The 24,228-nt window shown below is 47.2% G+C and overlaps 1 protein-coding gene across 1 annotated transcript in view; it reads left to right on the top strand.

Annotated features, from left to right (window-relative positions):
• Positions 1-15,218, top strand: part of DACT1 (dishevelled binding antagonist of beta catenin 1) — a 30,361-nt gene extending 15,143 nt beyond the window's left edge. Inside the window, exons 2-4 of the mRNA XM_061612448.1 lie at positions 2,404-2,536; positions 3,979-4,134; positions 6,409-15,218. Coding sequence (XP_061468432.1) covers positions 2,404-2,536; positions 3,979-4,134; positions 6,409-8,264 — 2,145 coding nt within the window. The 3' untranslated portion in view covers positions 8,265-15,218. The remainder of the gene's footprint in view (positions 1-2,403; positions 2,537-3,978; positions 4,135-6,408) is intronic.
• The last annotated feature ends 9,010 nt before the right edge of the window (positions 15,219-24,228 follow it).

Here is a 24,228-nt window from a genome sequence, read left to right as displayed (position 1 = left end):
GGGCAGGGGCGGGTTTTACAAGTGATGTCAGCTGATGGGTGGCTGGGCATGGTCTGGGGAAAATTGCCTCGGGTTAAACTGGACTCCCTGAAGGGCCATAATTGGCCCGGAGGTTCCATAGCCCTGCTCTCTTAAGGCTTAGTGCTGTGAAAATGCCTCTTGCTTGCCTTGATGGAGAGTGATGTAGGTGTAGAAACCTTTGACTGTTGCCTAACTGGAATGCAGCTTACTGTTCAAAGGTAAGAGTCGATGTCATGGGCCCCAAAGATCTTTGGCAAGATTGGAAGTATGAAGAGTGAGTTATAGGTGTCACGGAGTGGGTTGGCTAAAACACAGGAGAAATATTTCCAGAACTCTCTGGTAATTCTGAGTCTGCTGAGTCTAATGGTGCCCATACCCCCCTGCATCTATGACAGACAGAAAGGAATTCCCACTGGAACCCAGCCCGGACCTAGCCGTTGAACAGATAAAACTTAATGAATAGCCTGCAGTCTTTCAGAGAGAGCAAAGTGAAAGTAGCATGTCAGAATCAAAGATTACACTTTCACCAAGGTCACACAGATTAAAAAAGAGACAGCTGTAGCTTGTAGGAGAAGCCTTTGCCTTGCAGCAAAAGCTGAAAAGTACTAGAGAATGCTCAGAGAAGTAATGTGCCATCCCACCTCTCTTATATATCCATCTTATAATGAGTGCACGTTATTAGGTCATTACAACAATAGTCTACTGTTGCCTCCACATGCCTAATCTGTCCATGAGATATGCATAGCTTGAGATACGCTTAATCTGTTCATGTTCTATATTCTGAATACTGCCTAGTATGCCTGATGCTGTGTTTCTGTACTGACTGTTGCAATAAAGCTTTGTGTAAAACCCAGACACTGAGTCTTGAGTCTGCTTCTCTGGTTGGGAGATAGGACAGTTGCATGTATTGCTTCACCCACTTTTGCCTCTAGCCCAACCCACCACTGGCATGTGGCCCCTGGAAGGTTGTCCAAGATGGAATGCAACCTCGGGTTGAAAGGGTTCCCCAGCCTTGTTCTAAGCTTTCTGGTAGTTCTGCCTATACCCAGCACTGGGGTTTGGAAGGAAGTAGGTGATTGGGCTTCCTATTCACAACATCGTAAAAGTGGCCCAGAACTTCTGGCTGGTTGTGGTTGTGTGAAACTTGAATGGCAATAGCCTGCAAGCAAAGGTGTTGACATGTTTACGCCATCCAGTTGGATCCTGATAAGTTAATGAATTTTTTCACCATTCCTCTTCTAAGGAGTAACACTTTTTTCCCCAAAGGAAATGCAGCAAAACATTGCAAGATACAAAGCTAGATATTTAGATAGACAGGTTTTATACAACTGGGTGGATGATGGATAGATATAATTATGCGATTCAGCAGGAAAACTGATTGCTTTGACCAGGGGTTAATGAGCTTATTTTAAATACATTCTTTATAGCAGTTTGCATCAAGAATACCTTTGCAGATTTGCTTAAACTCTCGTTATTTTAAGAAAGTAATGCATTGGTATAATTGAGGGTAGAGAAGGGAATTAAATTACTCTGTCCTTTTATCTCTCTCTTACATTGATCCAGTCTTATAATCTTGCCTGCATGTTTATAAGGATACAGATCTGTGATGTACAACTGAGATTATAACTGAGTGCCTTCATTGTAAAACAAGGTTACATTTCTAGCCTGAAACGTCCAGACCTTGAGTGTATAACATTGGAAAAGACTGTGTTGGGCAGTATGTGCAGGGCTATGATTCTGTCGAAGTATAGGAGGCAAAACGTATAATGTGATTTAGAATCCAGCTTCTTGAGAATACCGTTTGTTATTTTGAAAAGTAAATTTCTAACTCTTTAAATCTGGGGTGGGAAACTGGATCAAGCTAGATCCAGAACTGACCCACCCTCTGTGGGCCACTTATGATAGATGTGGTAATACATCCTTTAAAACCTTTTTTGTTTTTGTAAAAGCTGCCAGGACGTGCATCTTTCAAAATGGTACTAGCTGGGACACAGCATTAGCGTTGTGGTAGGGAGTGATGCCTCATAAACTCATACACTCAAACGGCTGCTCTGCTCCTGTACATAAATCCCCTGGTGTTTAACCAGTACAGAAGGGAAGGAGTGGGAAGTCTGAGCCTGGCTAGCTACTTGAAACAACGTTTGGCCAGAGCTTGGAAAAGTTACTTTTTTTGAACTACAACTCCCATCAGCCCAATCCAGTGGCCATGCTGGCTGGGGCTGATGGGAGTTGCAGTTCAAAAGAGTAACTTTTCCAAGCTCTGCGTTTGGCGACTGAGTCCCGCCAAAATTTGTGGACCCCTGCTGTTACAATACGTTTTGGTTTTTCCTGGACCCATCATACATAGCTTACCAGCTTTTCCTCTTCTTTTCATCGTTTTAGAACTGCCTGAGAAGGAGGGACGCCGGCTTGTTAAACCAGTTGCAAGAACTAGACAAGCAGATCAGCGATCTGAGACTGGATGTTGAAAAAACGGCAGACGAGCACCTCGAGACAGACAGTCGTCCCAGCTCAGGTAGGTTTATTTTAGTGTGGCTGAGCCGGTGCTGTTGGTAGATATTCTTGGCTCCTTAGAGGCAGGGCTCTTTTTTGTGTTGGTGCTTACCGGTGTGGAGTACCGGCACCTCATTTTTTACCAAAGAAGTGCCGCTCAGAGCAGGCTTTCCCAACCTTTGGTTCCCCAGATGTTGCAGGACTACAATTCCCATCATTCCTGATCATTGGCTATGCTGGCTGGGGCTGGTGGGTGTTGTAGTCCAACAGCATCTGGGGACGGAAAGGCTGGCTTAAAGTTATGCCTGTAGGGGTGTGTTTATGGCTCTTGATGCATTCCACCCAAATCCTACATCTCATGCACATTATATGTGGATTTCTTCTTGTCTGTACCCACACAGGGCTGTGTGTGAAGATGGCCATCAATAAAAAGATTGCAAAGGTTGCATTAGGTTGTATTCAGCGTAACGAAAGGCAAACATTCAGTCAGCGCAAGGATTTTGCCTTATGCAATGGAATGTTCTCCCCCTCTCTTCCTTTTGCACCGCCCCAAATCTGTTCTGTGGGTTTCCCCAGCTCCCCATTGCAGATTTGGGGACTGTGTGGTGGGTGGGAGGGAGGAGAGGGGTGGAAAGTCCCATTGCACAAGTGGAAGTTGTTCCACTCTTGCAGTTACTGAATTGAACACAGACCATAATATGGACATGACTGTGCAGAACGGCAAGCAGGCATGCTGTTGGGAAATGAGATATTTCTGGCAAATTTCAACTATTTGCCAATATTCATTCCAGGCTGGGTTATAGATATCTATCAAGTTGAAATACCGTGGTAGATTCTCACAAAACTCATGAATTCTCAACAGATTGAGTCATATTCTTCTTATATGCTAGATCATGCTAGTGGCGCATTTGGTCCAGCATCTCGTCTCACAGTGGCCAACCAGATGCCTCTTCTGGGAAGCCTGCAAGCAGGACCAGAGCACAAGAACACTCTACAAATACTGATATACAAATAGCAAACTCTGGTTTCAGTTGTGATGTGATGTCTAGGAAGTCAAAAATGGCATTATTGATAATCAAAAGGGAGGGTATCAGGATGCTCAGAGGAACCCCAAGATCTGCATTAGTAAAAATATTTTTTTATGGGGGGAAAACACCTAAGGGAGGGAGGCAAAATCCCCCAAAGTAGCCCATGGAGGAATGGACATGCCTTCTGAGCATGGAACGCTGGCTGGGGGCAGGGATGAAAAAAACAAGAGGGAGGCAGAACGGAATGAAATATCCTTGAAGAGGGCATGACTGGAACACTGAGTGGGAGCACTCCCAACTGCAACCTTTTGTTGCAGTTCCCACTTGTATTTGCAGTTCCCACTTGTGTTACGTATTTGCCTCCAGCCTGGGCTTCTTACAGTGACTGACCAGGAATAGCATTAATGGATTTTGTTCCTGTTGTTGCTTTTAACAGGCTTTTATGAGCTGAGCGATGGGGCTTCTGGGTCACTCTCCAACTCCTCCAACTCTGTTTTCAGTGAGTGTTTATCGTGTTGCCCCTCCAGCACTTGCTTCTGCAGCCCTTTGGAGGCATCCTTGAGCAGCTCCGACGGACGGCCCAAGTCGGCAGGTACGGCAAGAACTGGTTGACTCCCTGGAGCACCTTCGGGGACGGCTTGCGTGCTGTGAGCCCTCATGCGTTTCCCTCATGCGCTGCAGAACTTGGGGATCCCACCAAGCAGGCTGTGTGGCAAAGTGGACAAAGGTCCAGCCATGCCCTTGTTTTGGATCCGGGGGCAGTAAACCTCCAAGGAACAGTGCTGAGAGCGGGCAGCGCAAGGAGGAAGCAACAGGCCAAACCTGTCGGCTTCATGCTTGGCTTGTGACCTTCCAAGCCTTTCTGGTTGGCCGCTGTTGGACACACACATGCTGGATTAAGAACATCAGGAGAGCCTGCTGGATCAGGCTAACATCCTGACTAGTCCAGCATCCTGTCCTCACAGTGGCCAACAGATGACCCACTGGGAAGCCCGCAAGCAGGACCTGAGCGCAAGAGCACTCTCCCCTCCTGCGTTGTCCAGCAACTGGTATTTGGAGTCACGTTGCCTCTGAAAATTGAGGTATATGAGCATCTGATCCAATAACCCAGTTCTGTTAGGAGCAGATCCATACTGTCTGGGCTGCCCCCCCCCCAAGCATCTCCCTGATGGCAAGATTGGAGGTCAGGAATGTGCCTCTGATAAGAGTCTCTGAGGGTCCTCCTTTATTTCTCCTCTCCTTCCACATACGTGAACATAATTCAGTATGGTCTGATTACTATAAAACAGCAACAGTTCAAAAACAATATTTTTGATAGTGTGTGTTGTGTGGACACATAATGAGAAGACCTGATTCACTAGAAAAGACAATAATGCTGGGAAAAACAGAAGGGAGTAGAAAAAGAGGAAGGCCAAACAAGAGATGGATTGATTCCATAAAGGAAACCACAGACCTGAACTTACAAGATCTGAACAGGGTGGTTTATAACGGAGATGCTATTGGAAGTCTCTGATTCATAGGGTCGCCATAAGTCGTGGTCGACTTGGAGGCACATAACAACAACAACAACAACAACATGAGCTAGAACGGGAGGGGAGCATTTGCCAGTTCAAGGGCCACATTCCCTTCTGGGCAGCCTTCCAGGGGCCACATGCCATTGGTAGGTGAGTCCAGAGGCAAAGTGGACAGAGCAACCCCTATCAATTTTACCTTTGTATAGTGGGCTAGTTTGTATGCTCGCCCACCACCATCTGTCCTCCACCCGGACAAGCAAGAGGCAGGGTCAGAGTTCAAGGGCACATTTCCAGCCAGTCATAATCACGCAAGGAGTGTGCGATGCAGGGCCAGTGAGGGGTGTGGCCTGGGAACAGGGGATGAAGGGCTGGGGAGAGTCCAGAGGGCCATGTAGAGAGCCCTGGAGGGCCAGTTGGCTCTTGGGCCTGAGGTTCCTCACCCCTGGGTTAGAGAGAGGCCAGTAAGATTAACTTGGGGTGGGGGGAGTAAATTGTTCATAGTTTGGCTCTAACCACTTGGCTATACTCCCTCCATAACAGGAGTGAGCAAAGCGGTGCTCGTCACAACCCCAACTGGGCTTGAACCGCCAACCTTTTATTTAAGAGTCCAGTTGGCCAGTTGTGCTATTGATCAATAGCTCTGTGCTTACTGCAAGAAGTGAGCAATGCGGAGTAGAGGCTGTTTATGGGTCACACACCTTGTTGGTGCTATCCGTACGGGCTGCTAGGGGAGCAGCATTGGCAACTGGGCTTTGGTAGTCGATCTCACGAGACAGACCTGTTTCCCCAAATTAGAGTCGTGTGTGTGTGCGCTGTAGGAACTTCTGTCGCTCAGGAGAAAGGGTGAACAAGGCCTTGCCAAAAATGTAGTAAGCGTCCAACCTTAAGGTTTGAGTTTTGGTGTGCACATCTTTAGAAATATTTAAACAAAATGCAGATGGAGGAAAAATGCTGTGATTAGAGAAGAAATATAATGTCAGCTGTTGTTTTTCAGTGGGATGGGAAGACCTCTGATTCTGAAATCCATAGGTGGTATTCTGTGCTAGTCCTAATCAGAGTAGACTCATTAAAGTTAATAGACATGATTAACTTAGGTTCATTAATTTCACTGGGTCTTCTCTGAGTATAACTTAGTTGAACAACACCCCATGGTTTTGGAGGGCGGGGGGCGTTGGGTGCTGAATTCTACAGGACGCAGCATTTCCTGATGCAGACCTTCAACACAGAACTTTGTTTTGGTTTTCAGAAGGTTAAAACTTCTTAGGATATTTACCACTCGGGGTCCTCATCATTTCCTTTTTACAATGCAATATGCCCTCAGTTATTCCTTTCCCTTTCCCACTGAATTTCAGATCTCATCGGCTGGCTAGAATACAATAAAGGGAGTCAACAGGAGGACCGGTCTGTGGGGATGGTCTGTCGCTCACCTTCCACGCCACACTCCAGTTCCCTTGATGCGGTTGCAGACGTGCATCCAAAATACCAGTGCGACCTGGTGTCCAAAAACGGGAACGACGTGTACCGCTACCCTAGCCCCTTGCATGCAGTCGCAGTCCAGAGCCCCATGTTTCTTTTACCAGTGACTGATAGCCCCCCAAGAGAAGAGGAAGAGAGAGTCAGTAGCAACATTGTTGACCGTTGTGATGGACCCGAACTCGACTCGGCAAAATCAGGCGCCTCCTCCTGTCTCCCGCACAACTCTCATTCGGCATCCTGCACCCCAGCCAACAGGAAAATGGACAGCTACATCTTGAGCCTTGTGCAGAAAAAGACCCCTTCGGTGAGGACTAACAAATTGAGAACGAATCTGAACGCAGACCCCGCCAAAGGGATTTTGAGACACGGGAGCCTGTGCGTTCGGCAGGCCGCTGGGGTTGCCAACAACAGTGCTGCTAATCTTAAGAACCCAAGCCAGGCCTTTCCCCATTCCAGTGGAACTGCCACGCCACTAGATAACAGCGCCTTCTCCCCCATAAAGCAGCATGCAAGAGAAACGGAGCATTTGGAGACCAAAAAGATGCCTTTGCCCACAGCCTTGCCGCTAAATGCCAACAGCGAACTTCAAAGCAAACAGCAGACAAGGAATGTCAAACTTCAAGAGGCATTGCGGGGTCCTGTAGCAAACAAGGGTGACGTGCCCAAGGAAAGTGGCCAAACCTTTGTGGCATGTCCTAAAGAAAGCCCTTCCCATCACATGATGCCCCTGAAGGAAACAAAAGCCCTCCAGCTGCCCAGAAAGATCCCGTTCAAAAGCAACGGGGCACAAGCTGCTCGCTCTGTTTCGCCACTGCAGGAGACCAGGCCGCTGGATTTCAAGAGCGAGGGGTCGTCCTCCCAGAGCCTGGAGGAGGGGCTGCTGGTGAATGCCCAGTTCATACCAGCTCAGCCACAAACCGTCAGACTTCACAAAGGCGGCAGGAGTGTCAAGCTCCTCAAAAGCTCTATGGCGAAACAGAGGCCCCATCTTGTCACCGTGCTGGAAAATGGGCCACAGGCTGGGCGGGAGAAAGGCAAACCCTCCGGCAAAAAGTGCCGTTTCCCAGATGACCTGGATACAAATAAGAAGCTGAAAAAGGCCACCTCCCGAGGGAGGAAAAGTAGCCACCTGCCGCCAGAGACTGCCCTCCTGAGTCGGCCACCTGGCGTTCTTAAGACCGTGATGAGGCCCCACGGGCACGGCAGAGAACCAGTGGTGGCCAAACCTAAGCACAAGAGGGCTGATTATCGCCGCTGGAAACTATCAGCAGAGGTCTCTTATGAAGAAGCCCTCAGGAGGGCCAGGAGGACCCGGAGAGAAGCCCTCGGGGCCTACTCGCAGGTTCCCCATCCTTACGTCAGCCCCTACAACTGCATCGCTAGCGACTCGGAGTATTCGGCGGAGTGCGAATCCCTTTTCCACTCCACCGTAGTGGACACCAGTGAAGATGAACGGAGCAACTATACCACAAACTGCTTTGGGGATAGCGAGTCCAGTCTGAGTGAGGTGGAGTTTGTTGGCGAGAGCACAACAACCAGTGACTCGGATGAAAGTGGGGGGCTCATTTGGTCCCAGTTTGTCCAGACACTTCCCATCCAGGCAGTTGCTGCCGCTTCGGAGCTCCATGAAAATGCAGCCAAAGCCTTTGTTAAGATTAAAGCCTCGCATAACCTCAAGAAGAAAATCCTCCGCTTTCGGTCTGGCTCTCTCAAACTGATGACTACTGTCTAAAATACATAACTGTTGATGATGGCAGTGATTTACATGCCTGCCAGTGGAACATCTGCGTGTCTATGCAAGGCAGCCTTCCCCAACCTGATGCCTTCTAAGTGTCTTTGGTTACAAGTCCCATCAGCTTCAGCCAGCATGGCCAGTGGTCGGGGATGATGGGCGATGTAGGCCAACAGCATCTGGAGGGCACCAGGTTAGGGAAGCATGATGTAAGGGTATGTCTGCACTTGTGAGTTTTTGATGTGTTGTAGGCACACCTGTTCAGGGTGTAGAAGCAACACAAGCCAGCTCCAAGATTTGGGCCCCCTTGAGGAAAGGCACTTTTGAGGGGGGGGGCTTCCCTTGCAAGAGGTGGGGTGCCCCACTGGAGAATTCATGGTATCTTCCAGCAATCTTTTCAGGCACCTTATGGCATTGGTGTTGGGAGGCAGAGGGCCCTTTGCTGGTCTTTGGGTGAGGGCAGCGAAATGGTGTGCCTGGCCACCCCCTGGAGAGGCAGAGATGCTCCCGACACTCAAGTTGACCTTGCCTTGATCCCCGGGTCCTTTCAGACTCATCCTGTGCTCTTTGGGCATTTGTAGTCCACTTGCACAAAGAACAGCCCAGAAATACTTGCACACAGGAAGCTCCTCCCCTTGGCTGCTGGTTGAAATGGCAAACTGGGGCGCTTGTCCGCAAGTAGATTTGCTTGCAGTCAGGTTGTGTGTTTGCTGCTCGAAACACCAACTTGCGATGCTGGCTTGCCGGGAGATCTTCATGCAAGTAGATGCTTTGAGCTTGCAGGGCTGCCTCTCCAGACTTTGAAGAATGTCGCAAGGATGTTAGCACCATAGGCAACCAGGCAAGTGGCTATTTACAAGGTGAACAAAGCCTTGCTCTATGCAGAACCTCCCCCCCCCCATGGCTTGGTGCTGCTTCCCTACTTTCCGGATGTGTGCTAATATGCCAAAACTAAGCTGCCTTGCAGACATGCCCTGTATGACCACGCATGCGCTCAAGTGCACATCTCCCTACTTATATGAAACAAGGTGCTTGTAAATATTTTCCCGAAATGCAGTTTTGTTTTGTTTTAAAATGCACATATTTAAATCGTTAATGGACTGCTTAAACAATGTCACTTGAACCTCCCAACTTTTCTGTTGGATACTAGTGCCTTTTAAGTGGCAAAACACAGGCCACTGTGCTAGTTTTTAACAAAGGAACCGTGCCACCAATTTTGCAACTGTGATGGCTTCACTGCATAGGAGCAGAAAACTCCTGGAGCAAGCATTGATTACATTCCTCTCTCCAAGCTGGGGATGGGTTAAGGGACATGTGGATCCTAGGCTGAACCTTATATCCTTGATTTATACAAAGTCGCTTCTCTGCCTCTGATTGCAGAGGCAAAAAGCAAGCCATTTTCACACACATGCAAACAAATGGACTGACGGATGGTTTTGAGCAGAGGTGTTTCAGTCTTCTGCAGCCTTGCTTTAAAAAAAAAAAAAAAAAACAGAAACCCTACAGTCCGTTTATGTGGGTTTTAAAAAAACCACTTGCAAAGCTAGAGTGCATTTTTAGGATCTCATAGAAAGATGCCTTAGACCAAGCCAGATTGCTTGTCCATCTAGCCTAGTACTGTATACTCTGACTGGCAGCAGACAGAGGTCTTTCGTGCCACTTACAACCTGTCACCTATTTAACTGGAGATGCCAGGTATTGAACCTGGGATCTCTTGCATGCCGCTGAACTGTGGCAATATAAATCTGCCTTAGAGGACTGTTCCATTTAATCCAGTGCTCTCTAACGTGGCTAGGAGCATTTCTCCAAGGTGATGGCGGAAGTGTTTCCTGGCACTGCTACAAGAGATGATGAGGATTGTTCCTGGGACCTTCTGCACATGTTCTACCTCTGAGCTGTTAGTCTCTTTCCATCCCTTGCCAGCTGAAGCACAACTCTTGCTAGTGTTAATGAGTAAGTGCTCTTGCTTGGTTACAGGGACTGAGGTCCGCCTAGCCTTGTATTCTTTGTTGAGAATCCCAGGAAACTCTGGTTGGACACAGTGCAGAATGTGGACTGCGGCAAAATTGGCTGAGTAGCCTGGAGTCCGAAGAACATGCCCTCTAATTGCTGTTTTTAAAATTATTTGCTTTGGATTAAAACTTGGGAGAGTATGTTTCATATGATGAGAGGCAGGAAGGAGCACTGAAACAAAATACTGCACAAATGTTGAAATCCAGCAAAGCCTCTGAATTTTGAAACCCAGTGTTTTCAGCTGCAAACTGATTTTCACATGTTTTGAAAGTCAACACTGATGGGATACTTTTTTAAAAATATATGCACACACACACAGCTTAAAACTTGTACTGTTAAATATCAGTTTGCCAAATTTAAGACTTGTAGATCTTATTTGTACTCCAGAACCACCTGAATAGACCATTGGGAATGTTATAATGTCAAGTGGGTTCATTACTATTGTTGTTTTGCAATTTTGTACCTAAATGTTTTTTTTAAAAAACAACAAATTGGGCTTTTTTAAAAACAAAAAAACACACAAATGCCAGATTGGAGGAGATGCAGGTGTGCAAGCTTGAGGTTACTGGTGTCTACCTTGTTTTTTTTACTAGAAGACCACCAGTGCTATACTGGAGCTCCGTGTAACATTGTGGCAGGGACAGACGTGCTCAGAATTAAGGAGAATTAAGGAGGATGTGCTTAGCCCATAGAATTTATTTTTCCATCAGAACTGAAGTTACATCCCTTTCGCGCACACACAAAAACACCACCCTTGTTTCCCTTCCTCCCCATAAGCTTCTCTTGGTTTCACCTGATGAATTTAGGGGTGGGAGGATGCCTTTTAGATGTTGCTGTTCAACGTGCATCATGTGCATTACTTAGCTGTAATAACTCAGTGGAGGATCTGTAGCTCAGTGGTAGAGCATCTGCCTTGCGTGCAGAAGGTCCCAGGTTCAATCCCCAGCCTCTCCAGGTAAAGCGGGAGAGACATCCTTGCTTGAAACTGGAGAGCCGCTGCTTAAGTATATGGCAGCTTCCTGTGTTTGTTAAGACAGTTTTGGGAAGCCACCTTACAATGAGGCAGAACAATGACGTGGCGAAATCAGTACTCTCTGCACCGGGGTAGTCACTGTGGTGCCCTCTAGATGTTGCCGGACTGCCAACTCCCATCAGCCAGCATGGGAAATGGCCAGGGATGATGGGAGTTGTAGTCCAACAGCATCTGGAAGGGCACCGTGTTGGCAGCCTCTGGTCTACAGTGACCGATGGCAAACCTGGGACCTTTGGCATGCAAAGCTCTGCCACTATGCCACAGCCACGCTCCTTGGCGTGAACCAAGGCGGTCTCAAAAGGCCTTGAAAGCTGGCAGCCTCCATAGGCAGTAGAAGTCTCAGTCCGTCCACACATGCAATTTTACCCTGTGTGCGTTCCGAGAATTAAAGCACAAATTCCCACTTCTTAAACCCAAGCTGGCAGAAGCCTGTGAATCAGGGGGGTCAGGTGGGGAACCTATTTCAGCCCAGGGGCCACGCTCCCTTATGGGCAACCTGGAGGCAATTGCATGTGGGTGGTGGCAGGGCCAAAGGAAAAGTGGATGGAGCCGCAGGTGTGATTGTTTTGTAGAGTAGCCTACAGTCAGTCAGTTTGTGTGCACACCCCCCCACACACACACGCATCTCTTCCTCAGGAGCAGACAGACGGGACACACCTGGCCTCCTGGCTGCGGCATTGATGCCACTTACCAGGAGAGGAGAAGAGAGGCGGTGGGGAGGTTGGCACAGTGTGGCGCACACTGGCAGAGCCAATCCGGGGCTTCCACTAGTGCACCCACACAGTAACACCACAACCCATCTGCTGGCTCCTCCTCCATCCTAGCAAGCAAGAGGCATTATCATACTTCGAGAATGCACGAAAGAACTCGAGGAGGGTTTGGAGCACAGTCAGGGAGAAGTGTAGCCAAGGAAGAGGGCCATGGCCTGGGCAGAGTCCCAAGCAGGGTTGTAGTTGTGCAGGGTCTCGGAGGGTCTTAGACACTGGAATCGGTCCCAGCAGGGTTCCTATGTCTCCAGCATCCTACAAGCCAATCAGCATGAAAGGGGAGTGTGTTAGCCACTGTGAAGAGTCTTCTAACATGCTTCCTTGTCCTTTCCTGCGGATTGGAGTAAAAGGAGATGAGTCAAACACTGAGAAGACCCTTCTCAGTAGCTAACACTCGTATTTCATGCTTACTGGTTCCTAGGCATTATCAAGGATCTCATTCTCAACCCCACAGCAAAAAATTGGGAAGGGGGCATGCGTGGTTGTGATTGACATGAAGGGACCCTGCACTTCTGAATTTGCCACTACACTACTGGTCCCAAGGGCCAGTTAGAGAGGCCTGGAGGGTCGCCATATCCGTGGGCCTGAGGGCCGCTGCTGAAGACGTTGCCATCTCCTATACTTCCTTCCTAAGAACAATCATGCAGGCGGCCAAAGTTATTACAGTGAAAGCTGCAGGTTTGTGCCATTATTCACATTTCAGATGAGTTCTGCCTGCACAACTGGCTGCTTTGCACATGCCTGTTTCTGAGCTCTTGCCCATTCTGCTCATCTAGCCGGGCTAGCGGATGGTTTTTACAAATAAAAAATAGAAACAAAGCCTGCAGTTGAAATAGACAGCCTCTGCTTTCCTGTCATGTGAAAAGGAATGATCATCCCAATGTTATGAGGCAGCGCTTCAAATGACTTCAGTGTTTTCCATGGTTTTAAACGAGGGAAATTTACAATCTGTCAGGAATTATGAATGGGTATAGCAGAAGAATTGTGTTGGATATATTTCTCATAGCAAATAGACAGACTTGGGCTACATTCACACCATACAGTTATTCAATCCATTCCCACCATTATATTTGTGATTCCACTTTAAAGAGTCATGGCTTCTCCCAAAGAATCCTGGGAAGGATAGTTTGTGAAAGGTGCTTTGTTAAGAGACATTCTTACAGAGCTACAATTCCCCGGGAGTAGTTTAACAGTTAATCTCTTTTCCCAGGGAACTCTTGACATTGTAGATCTGAGGGGAATAGGAATCACCTAACAGCTCTCAGCACCCTTCACAAACTACACTTCCCAGGATTCTTTGGGTGGAAGCCATGACTGTTTAAAGTGGAATCAATATATGGTGTGAATGTGGCCTTGGCGTTGTCATCTAGTCTGAATCTCCGTTTGAGCGGGATTCTGTGCTACAGTGTTCTGTAGCATGATGGTTAATCCGGTCTTGCCTCTGCCTGGTTTTGCTGTTTCTGGGCCTTGCACTACTAGACTATCAAAGCATAAAGTCTTGAATGTGTGGTGCAATTTCAGTGTGACAGTTTTGCTCCTTGACCCTCAGAGTCCATTTCTAGCAACATAGGAAGAGTCATGCTGGATCAATCCAAAGGCCCATCTAGTCCAAGAGGTCAGGAACTTCATGCCCCCCACAGGCCACACCCCTTCTCCCCAGGCCACACCCCTTCACCAGCCCTGCTTCGCACCCTGGATATTTTGCCTGGCTGGGCTGCGTCCTTGAACTCTGATCATGCCTTGCTTGCCTGGATGGAGGACAGAGAAGGCTCTGAGTGTGTGCGTGCAAACTAGCCTTCTGTACAAAAGTACATTTGTTGCTCCGCTCACTTTTGCTTCTGGCCCTGCCCACCACTGGCTTGTGGCCCTCGGGAGGTTGTCCAGAAAGGAATGTGGCCTTGGGGATGAAAAAGGTGCTCCACCCTCGATCTAGTTCAGCATCGCATTTCTTGCAGTGGCCAACCACATGCCTGTTTTGAGAAGCCCACAAGAAGGATGACCCGCGGGCAAAGCCTTTCTTTACTGTTCTCGTGTCTGGTATTCAGAGGTTGCCTGAGGCCTCTGATCCTTGAGGGAGTGCACAGCTATCCTGACTAGTTGCCATCAGTAGCCTTATCATCCATGAATTTGTCTGATCTTCTATAAAGCCATCTTAAGTTGGTGGCTGTCACCACATCTTGTAGTAGCAGATTCCATCGTTTTATGTATTGCGCAAAGAAGCCTTCTGTCCTGAATCACCTTTACTGAGGATGACCCTGAGTTGTAGCAGAGAGAAAAATGTCTCTCTTCCCACGTTCTCCAGTCTACATCTCTAATTTCATAACCCTCCTTTCCTGCCCACCCCCTTACCTTTTTTCTAAACCGATGATTCCCAGACTTTGCCCCCCACAGACTACCTGCAAATTGCCGAGGGTCTTGGCAGACCACTTGCTCATTTTTCTGCTTGATGTAGCAATTGTAATGCGCTGCGCTAGATACTGTATGATTTTGAATTGTATTTTGAATTGATTTTTCTTTGATCTCTTGCATTGTATTTCATTGCATTGCAGTTCAAATGCCATGGAGTACAATATAAACCACAATAACAAAAAGTAAAATGCAATATAAGAAGTAAAAGTAATGAAATACAATTAAAAATCAATATGCATATTTAATCCACTGCGCCCTCGTTCATAGCTGCTGCTTCAACTATTCTTCACAGACGCACCTCGAACCACCTCAGTGAAGCTCATGGACCTTTGGTGGACCACAGTTTGGGAACCCCACATGTCACTTTTCCTTCATGTGGGAGTCACTGCATCGCCTCAATCATTTTGGTTACCCTTTTCTGTACATTTTCCCAGCTCTACTATGTCCTTTTTGAGATGTGGCAAACAGAACTATACACAGTATTCCAAGTGTTTAATGCCCTGGCTGTTACCTGGCTTGGTTTCCCATCCTTGGAACTCTGGGGAAAGCCAAGAAGTCTTTTTCTGTGTACATTGTGTAATGTTTGTTTTCTTAAAACCCACACAGATATGCATGTTGTGAGCATGAGCGTCGGGTCGTGTTAATATTTCCGTCAGTGTCAAAAAACTACATCATAAGCAGCTGTGTTTTATATCTATATATAAACCATACCGCTTTGTAAATTAATATAATGCATCAATATGCTGTAATAAACAGTTGTCTTTTAATCCTGTGCCGTGTGTGATACTTTTGATCTATAACCCCAGTTTCTTTAAAGAGCATAAGAGTTGGATCACTTCACAGTCCAAGTCTGTCTTGAATATCAGCCAGATTAGATAGATCTAAGAACATAAGAACAGCCTGCTGGATCAGGCCAATGGTTCATCGAGTCCAGCATCCTGTTCTCACAGTGGCCAGCCAAATACCCGTGGGAAGCCCACAGTCAGGACCCGAAGGGACTCTCCCCTCCTATGGTTTCCAGCAACTGGTATTCGGAAGCATATTGCCTATGGAGGCAGAGCATAGCCATCATGGCTAGTAGCCACTGATCGCCTTCTCCTCCATGAATTTGTCTAACCCTCTTTTAAAGCCATCTGAGTTGGTGGCCATCACTGCCTCTTGTGGGAGCAAATTCCATAGTTTTAATTCTGTGCGGTGTGAAGAAGCACTTTTGTCTAGGCAAATTTATGAAGGATAAGGCTGTCAGTGGCAATTAGACATAATTGCTATGTTCCCCCCTCCACTGTCGGAGGCCGTGTGCTTCTGAAGGACCAGCATTGGATTCCTGCATTGAGCAGGGGGTTGGACTTGATGGCCTTACAGGCCCCTTCCAACTCCACTATTCTATGAGAACCAGTTGCTGAGAATCACAAATCATGGCCATCGCAGCTTCTTGTGGGAGCAAATTCGATAGTTTTAGCTATGTGCTGCATGAAGAAGTTCTTCTGTCTGTCCTGAATCTTCCAACATCCAGCATCACTGGATGCCCACGAGTTCTAGCGTTAAGAGAAAGGGAGAAAAACTTCATATGAAATCTCATGCGGCCTTTCTTCAAATATGTTATTCTGAGGTGCTCTGCCCCTGTACAGGGTCTCATTTACTCTCATGGTTGATACTGTCATGATGCATTTTTCCCAGTTCTTGGAACAGAGCTGGGGAACCTGTGGTTTGCCAGACTTCTGGACTGCAATTCCCGTCATCTGTGACCGTAGTCCATGCTGACCAGGTCTGATGGGAGTCCAACAATATCTGGAGGGCCACAGGTTCCTCAGCTCTGCTTTAAGAGAATGTTATGATAATATTGATGATAGATGGTATGATGACACCCTTGTTTGTTTTATGACTGGCAATTTCAAGGGACTGATGGATCACTTCTACTGTCATTCTCCGTCAACGTTTCATTGTCATTTAGAAGGCCATTTCATTCTGTTTCCCAATTCATTTTCATTTAAAAAAAACCAAATATATATAAACGTAATTGTGATTAACCAAACTGAGGTTTTTATTATATTAACAAAACGTTTCAGCTTCCGCCTTCATCAGCTGCTAACATACAAAATATATATATTTGAGAGCGTGTGGTATAGTGCTTAGAGTGTTGGACTACGACCTGGGAGACCAGGGTTCGAATCCCCACACAGCCATGAAGCTCCCTGGGTGACCTTGGGCCAGTCACTGCCTCTCAGCCTCGGAGGGAGGCAACGGGAAACCCCCTCTGAATACCGCTCACCATGAAAACCCTGTTCATAGTGTCGCCATGAGCCGGGATCGACTTAAAGGCAGTCCGTTTTCATTTCATATATTTATTTATATATTTAAAACCCCTTTGCCTCCTTCCTCTATTCACAAGTGACCCCAAAGCATTTTTCCATATAACAACCAAACAATATACATATAAGTATTCTTTGTTTTATCACAAAAATTGTATTTATCATACATATTTTCTCAATGTATACATTTCTAGATATGTACCAGCCTAAGATAATGCATTTTGGAAAACACTCTGATACGTTTTTCTGAGCTGAGAACTGTATTGCAAATTTCAGGAAAGCACCTACTAATGGATGAGTACATAGGACCATATCCAGCCGCCTTGCATCAAGTAAGACCATTCGTCCGTCAGCATTGTCTACACTGGTTGGCAGTGGCTGTCCAGTGTTTCAGGCAGGAGTCCTTCCCAGCCCAACTTGGAGATGCCAGGGATTGAACCTGGGACCTCCTGCATGCAAAGCAAATGCTCTACCACTAAGCAGTGGCACTTCCTTTAGAAATAACGTCAAGATTCCAGTCCTCATGGTTCTGAAGAAATAGCTGATTTAAACAGTGGCAGAGGAAACTGCCTTACATTGAGTCAGACAATTGGTCCGTCTAGCTCAATATTGTTGTGGCTGACTAGCAGGGGCTGTCTGGTATTTCAGAGCGGGATCTCTCAGCAATACCTGGAGATGAGCTTTGATCTCGGGATCTGTTACTCCCCTGTGTGAGTGCACACAGCTTCTCTCGTCATTCACCTCCTTTGATTTCACACGGTCTGCTGTAACACAAGAACTGGGACAGATGTGACCTTTGGTACTAAGTGTCTGTGACAATGATCCAAAATAACCGAGGGTGGGGGGGAAACAGCCCTCACTACCAAATCCCGCTCTTTGGCTTCATCCCACCCACCCCCCATTCATCCCCCATGTGCCTTTTCATATGAGCAAGGGGTTACTCTTTCCATCTTAAATCTAATAATAATAATAATAATAATAATTATAGAACACATTCTTAAGATGGTGATTACAATGCTGCAGGCAGTCATGGGAACATAGCAAGCAGCCTTGCACTGAGACAGGCCAGTGGCTCATCTAGCTCAGTATTGTCTACACTGACTGGCAGCGACTCTCCAGGGGTTCAGGCAGGAGACATTCCCCGTCCTATTTGAAGATGCTGGGCAGGGCCGGCTCCAGGCATGCCAGGGCCCTGGGCTCCAGCCTGCCCCGGGCTCCAGCACACGCTGCCGTGGATCACACTGCCCACCTGTTTCTTCGCTCCGCCTATCTTTCTGTCCTATGTTTTACAGCTGCGCGCACAGCACTGCCCTTGACCAAGATGGCGGCCAAGGTTTCCGTAAGAGGCTGAAGCCTCCACCGCCATTTTGGTTGATGGCATGCCTGCCTGCTACGCACATGCAGGGCTATCATCAACCAAGATGGGGGCGGACGCTTCAGCCTCTTAGGGAAACCTCAGCCGCCATCTTGGTTAAGGGCAGTGCTGAGCGTGCAGCCACAAAACACAGGAAAGGTAGATGGAGCAAGGGAATGGGCGGGCGATGCTAGCAGTCTGCTGCAGATTGCAGAAGAGGAGCGCTACTCCCCCACCCTAAAGAGGGGCCCTTCAGGGGCCCCTCTGGGCCACGGGGCCCTCAGCCAGGGCCCAACCTTGCAGCCCATTAGAGCTGGCCCTGATGCTGGGGATCGAACCTGGGATCTTCTGCATCCAAAGCAGACACTCCACCACTGAGCTGCAGACTTTCCCCATGAACATTCTGCCCTACACGTTAGCCCACATCAGAGGTGCAGATCAGGCAGGTTTACGATGGAATTCACAGAAATGAAATTCTTCAAGCATGGCTAGTAAAAGCATATTAGTACCCACTGCATGATTTAGGAACATAGATGATGAGAATAGTCCCTGTCCATCACAGCCCATTGATTAGGACCCTATTGTTAGGTACATGGGAAACCTGCCTTGTAACAGTCAAATCATGCATCCATTTAGATCAGTCCTGTCTATATTTGCAGTGACTCTCCAGGATTTCAGACTGGAAACATTTGTAGTCCTATGTGGAGAAGCTAGGAATTGAACCTGGTACATCCTGTGTGCAAGGTCAATTGCTCTATACCACTGCACAGGCTGTGCATGAAGAACAAAAGCCAATTTTGCCAGGTCGTAGTCCAATACCTTAACCACTACACCACACTGGCTCTCACCCACAATTAAATCTACTTTTAACTGCTGAGTTGATCAATCTACTCTTCAAATTGATGAGAGCTCCTAGCCCTAGTATTCATAAATGCAGCAAGTCCATATTTGGACAAACCCTCTGATGATGAGTGAAGCAAGGGTACCCGTTCTCTTCTTTATAAATGCTGTATGAGCATCCTAATACATAATCTTCTTGGAGGCAATTCCTTTCCTTCCTGTATGTAAACTACCCAACTGCATAGGGTAGTCTTCTCAAGCGCTGTGTGGTCAAGATTTGTTACAGCATAAGCCCTGCTAGATCAGGCCAGTGGTCCATCTAGTCCAGCAACCTTTTCTCACAGTGGCCAACCAGATGCCCATGGGAAGCATGCAAGCAGGACTTGAGCGCAAGAGCACTCCCCTCACTTGTGATTCCCAGCAACTGGTACTTCAAGGTACTGTATACTGTTTCCATCGTGGCTAGTCGCCATTGATAGCCTAATTCTCCATGAAATTGTCATATCCTCTTTTAAGGCTGTCGAAGCCATCACTACGTCTTGTCGGAACAAATTCCATCATTTAATTATGCACTGTGCGGAGAAGTACTTTCTTTTTGCTCTGTAATCTACTTCACACACTCCTCCAGATAATTCTAATTGCACCACCAAATCCTTTGGCAAAGATCAGGAATTCCTAGTCTATCTCCCCTAGGGGTGTGGCGTAAACGGGTTGCCACAGAGCTTCTGCCCTTGACTGGAAAGAGGGATGACAAAGGGCACTGGTGAACAGCTTTGGAACGATTCCTGCTAGTTGCAGTGCAATTGTATCTTATCCCTCTTGTCAAATGACTGAGCGCTCCTTTAAAGACAACATAAGTCGAGCTGCTTAAGGAATTGCCTTTTTGATAACTGGGCGAGGGGAGTAAAATCTCCCCATCATAAAAGAAATGTGAATCATCGTCTGACAGCAGCAGCAACTGCTAGGCACTCTTGACATCGTTGTTGAAATTTGCTGATCTTATCTCTCATGAAGTGTCTGATCCTTGCTATTTAGAGAAGGAATGTTCTCTAAGGAAGAGAATATATGATGTCTGAAGAGGACCCCAAACGGGCTTTGCCACACATTTGGCAAGGCTGATTTTTTTTAGAAAAAGTGAAATTTTGGGATGTCAGGGAAATTATTATCATTTGAAAGGGCCTAAAGTTTTCTAGTGACGCAGTCCCTGCCCACAGGATTACTATTTAATAGACACAATGATAAAGGAGAAAGTTGTGGGAAGCAGAAACGTGCAAATTCAGGCATTGAATCATCATAAGTTTGCTACAATACGTAATTCACAAGAACAATATTTACAATATCATAAATTCACACATTACAGTGTTTTTGCAAGCAACACTGAAACCACTTTATTTTGCAAGTGGGAGCTGCAACAAGATGTTGTAGTGTGTTGTGCTTCTGTTGAGGATACTCCATTCCGTTCCTCCTCCCAGTTTTCCATCCCCCACCCACAACAGTCAATCAGCAATCTGTGGCAATCCTCACTGGACTGTTTTAGGGAGTGTCCCCTCACTTAGGGTTTTCCTAAAGTTTTTTTTTTGTACATTGGGAAATCTGCTGATACTTCCAAGCATGCTGATATCTAACATCTTGTGTGTGATACTTTCTGTTTCGGGCTACAGAAGGATCAACACTCACAGTCTGAACAGTGGAAATAGAATTAATTCTGGGCTAGTGGGCTAGTACGTAGGGACAAAGAAAACTATTACAATAGTTATTGTACGGAAATAGAAAAGACAACAAAATGGGAAGAACAAGAGCCCTATTCCAAACTATTAGAGAAATGAAAGGGAAATTTAAACCACGAGTAGGGATGTTGAATAATCAACAGGGGAACACACTGACTGACCGAGATAAAATAAAAGGAAGATGGAAGCAATACACTGAAGAACTCTACAAAAGAGATGCCAGGATGACAGATTCATTCACGGAGGAACCATATGATGAAGAACCAGAAATTTTAGAATGTGAGGTGAAAGCTGCTCTTAAAATTCTTGGAAGAAACAAATCACCAGGAATAGACGGCATACCAATAGAGTTGCTACAAGCTACTGAGACTGAATCTGTCCAAATTTTGAGAAAAATTTGTCAAGAAATATGGAAAACTAAACAATGGCCCACAGACTGGAAGCGTTCAATATATATCCCACTTCCAAAGAAAGGGGATCCCAGGGAATGCAGTAATTATTGAACTATTGCCTTAATATCCCATGCAAGTAAAGTAATGCTCAAGATTCTACAACAAAGGCTCTTACCGTATATGGAGCGAGAAATGCCAGACGTCCATGCTGGATTTAGAAAGGGAAGAGGCACCAGAGATCATATCGCAAACATACGTTGGGTAATGGAACGGAGCAAGGAATTTCGGAAAAAAATCACCCTGTGCTTTATAGTGTTTGTTTGGAGCTCTCTAAACGATCTCTAAACTATCCATGTTTAGATAAGGCTGAAACTATCATACTGGCAACTATATACCGGGTTTCAAATTGTAATAACTTATAGAAACAGCTCGGAGTTAAAAACTAATCCTGGAGGCTTTGACTGATAAAGCCAGATAACTAAAGAACCCTGGCAGCAACTAATCACTCTTGGAAGATAGGCGTTTTAATTAGAGAAAATAACATCGGTTTCAAGGATAGAAGAGATTTAGAAAAAGCAGAAAGAAAGAAAAGTTCTCTTGGAACGGTGTCCTTGAAGTCTTCCTACGCTAATTATCATCCAGCTGATGACGGAAAATTTCTAACAGCTTCAAGCCCAAAGGCTTTCATTGATCACCAGACTTTCAAATATTGGTGCTGAGGCTTGTGAGGAGAGGGTGGCTGTGTGTGCATCGCTGCCCTTACATCTTTTGCGGCTGTTGCTTGCGCGCTCACACGCTTGCCTGCTACACTTTCCTGTTCCACTCAAAACGTGCTGCGGGGAGACCCTAGGACGACAGAGACGCTGCCGCTGCTACTGCAACTGCTGTTGCTGGGGGATAAAGCTGTGCGATTTATCTGTGATTGTGTTGCTGCTTTCTCGGAATCGTTTACCATCAATATTTCCCTGGTCGGGCTGTTGTAGTCTGGCTGGTGTGGTGCTTTACAGGACTGAGCCCTGGCCGCCCGCCAGCCGTGACTAATTTTCTCCACCTGCTTGTCGGGAAGGGATATTATTATCATCTGAGGAGGAAGAGCCATGACTGTTGCTGGTTATTGCTGCTGTTGTTCTCTGGCTGTTAACATCGCCCAACTCATCTCTTTAGGAGAAGAGTATTTAACAGGGTTTTGTCAGCACGTGTTTACAGCTTTGTTTCTGTGCGAGTGTGGTGGTATGAGTGTGTGATGAGAGTGTATGTGTATGAGAACTGCGTGTACGTTTAAGGTTTTACATTATGTGCCTGGGTGAGAGGTTTCAGGGCTGTGTGGGGAGATCTGAGGGGGCCCCAATTGCTGTGGTGACGGGCAGGGGGAGATATGGCGTTGTGAGGAAGTCTGGCCAGGTAAGGGGAACTCGGCCCAGGCAGCTAACGACTGTGCCTTGTTCCGGTCTTCCTCGCACCCACGGGTTTTGTGGTTATCCTATCGGCCAGCCCTCAGATCTTCAGATGCTGCTCTTAAATGCCAGATCGGTTCAAGATAAGACCACCCTCATCCACGATTTAATTGTGGATGAGGGAGCCGACCTGATGTGCATTACAGAGACCTGGGTGGGTGAGCAGGGAGGAGTTAGTCTCTCCCAGCTATGCCCACCGGGGTATCTGGTTCAGCATCAGGGTAGATCTGAGGGTCGGGGAGGGGAGGTAGCTGTGGTCTATAGGAGTTCCATCTCCCTCTCCAGGCACCCTGTCCAAGTGGCTACTGGTTTGGAGTGCTTGCATCTTGTGTTGGGTCAACGTGACAGATTGGGGATTCTGTTGGTGTACCGCCCACCCAGCTGCCCAACGGTCTCCCTAACTGAACTGACGGAGGTGGTCTCGGATGTATTGTTGAGATCCCCTAGACTTTTGGTGCTGGGGGATGTCAACATTCATGCCGAGACCACCTTGTCTGGGGCGGCTCAGGACTTCATGGCCTCCATGACAACCATGGGGCTGTCTCAATATGCTGCTGGCCCAACACATATAGCGGGACACACTCTAGATCTAATTTTTGCCACTGGACTGGGGGATGGTGATCTGAATGTAGGGGATTTTACAACGGTCCCTTTGTCATGGACAGATCACCGCTTGCTGAGGTTTAGACTTACAGCGACCTCTTCCCTCTGCAAGGGTGGGGGACCCATTAAGATGGTCCGCCCCCAGAGACTAATGATTCCGGAGGACTTTCAAAAGGCTCTGGGGAGTTTTTCGGCTGATAAGGCTGGTGCTCCTGTCGAAGCCCTGGTGGAACTGTGGAATGCAGAAATGACCCGGGCAGTTGACACGATCGCTCCTGTGCGCCCTCTCCGGTGTAAAGCTAATGCAGCTCTATGGTATACTTTGGAGCTGAGAGCGATGAAACAGCATAGAAGACGGCTTGAGTGCAGATGGAGGCGAACTCCTGATGGATGCAATGATGCACTGGTAAGTGCCTACACTAAGCTATATTTAGAGGCAGTGAGGGCAGCAAAGAAGCAACATTTTGCTGCCACCATTAAATCATCGATCTGCCGTCCAGCGGAGCTTTTTAAAATAGTCCGAGGGCTATTACATTCTGGCCCTACGGACATGGTGGAGTCATCGCAGGCACGCTGTAATGAATTTGCTAGGCACTTCCAGGATAAAATCTCTTGCATCCGCCAGGACTTAGACTCCAAGGTTGTAGCAGTAGAACTGAATGAGGTGTCCAGCGCACAGTCTCGTCCTAATTTTTTGGATGAGTTTCAGTTGTTACAGCTTGAGGACGTTGACAAGGTGCTTGGACTGGTACGTGCGACCACTTCTAAGTTGGATCCTTGCCCTTCTTGGCTAATAAAAGCTAGCAGGAATGGAACAGCCGGCTGGGCCAGGGCAGTGATTAACGCTTCACTGCGGGAAGGAGTGGTCCCTGGCCTCCTGAAAGAGGCGATTGTAAGACCACTCCTGAAGAAAACATCCCTGGACCCGGAAAATCTTAACAACTATAGGCCGGTAGCTAACGTTCCATTCCTTGGCAAGGTCCTGGAACGAGTGGTTGCCAACCAGCTCCAGACACTCTTGGATGACACCGATTATCTGGATCCATTTCAGTCGGGTTTTAGA

The sequence above is a fragment of the Rhineura floridana genome, chromosome 2 (genome assembly GCF_030035675.1).
Source record: "Rhineura floridana isolate rRhiFlo1 chromosome 2, rRhiFlo1.hap2, whole genome shotgun sequence".
NCBI lineage: Eukaryota > Metazoa > Chordata > Lepidosauria > Squamata > Rhineuridae > Rhineura > Rhineura floridana.
The sequence above is the reverse complement of the archived record's forward strand: the minus strand, read 5'-3'. Positions and strand labels throughout refer to the sequence as shown.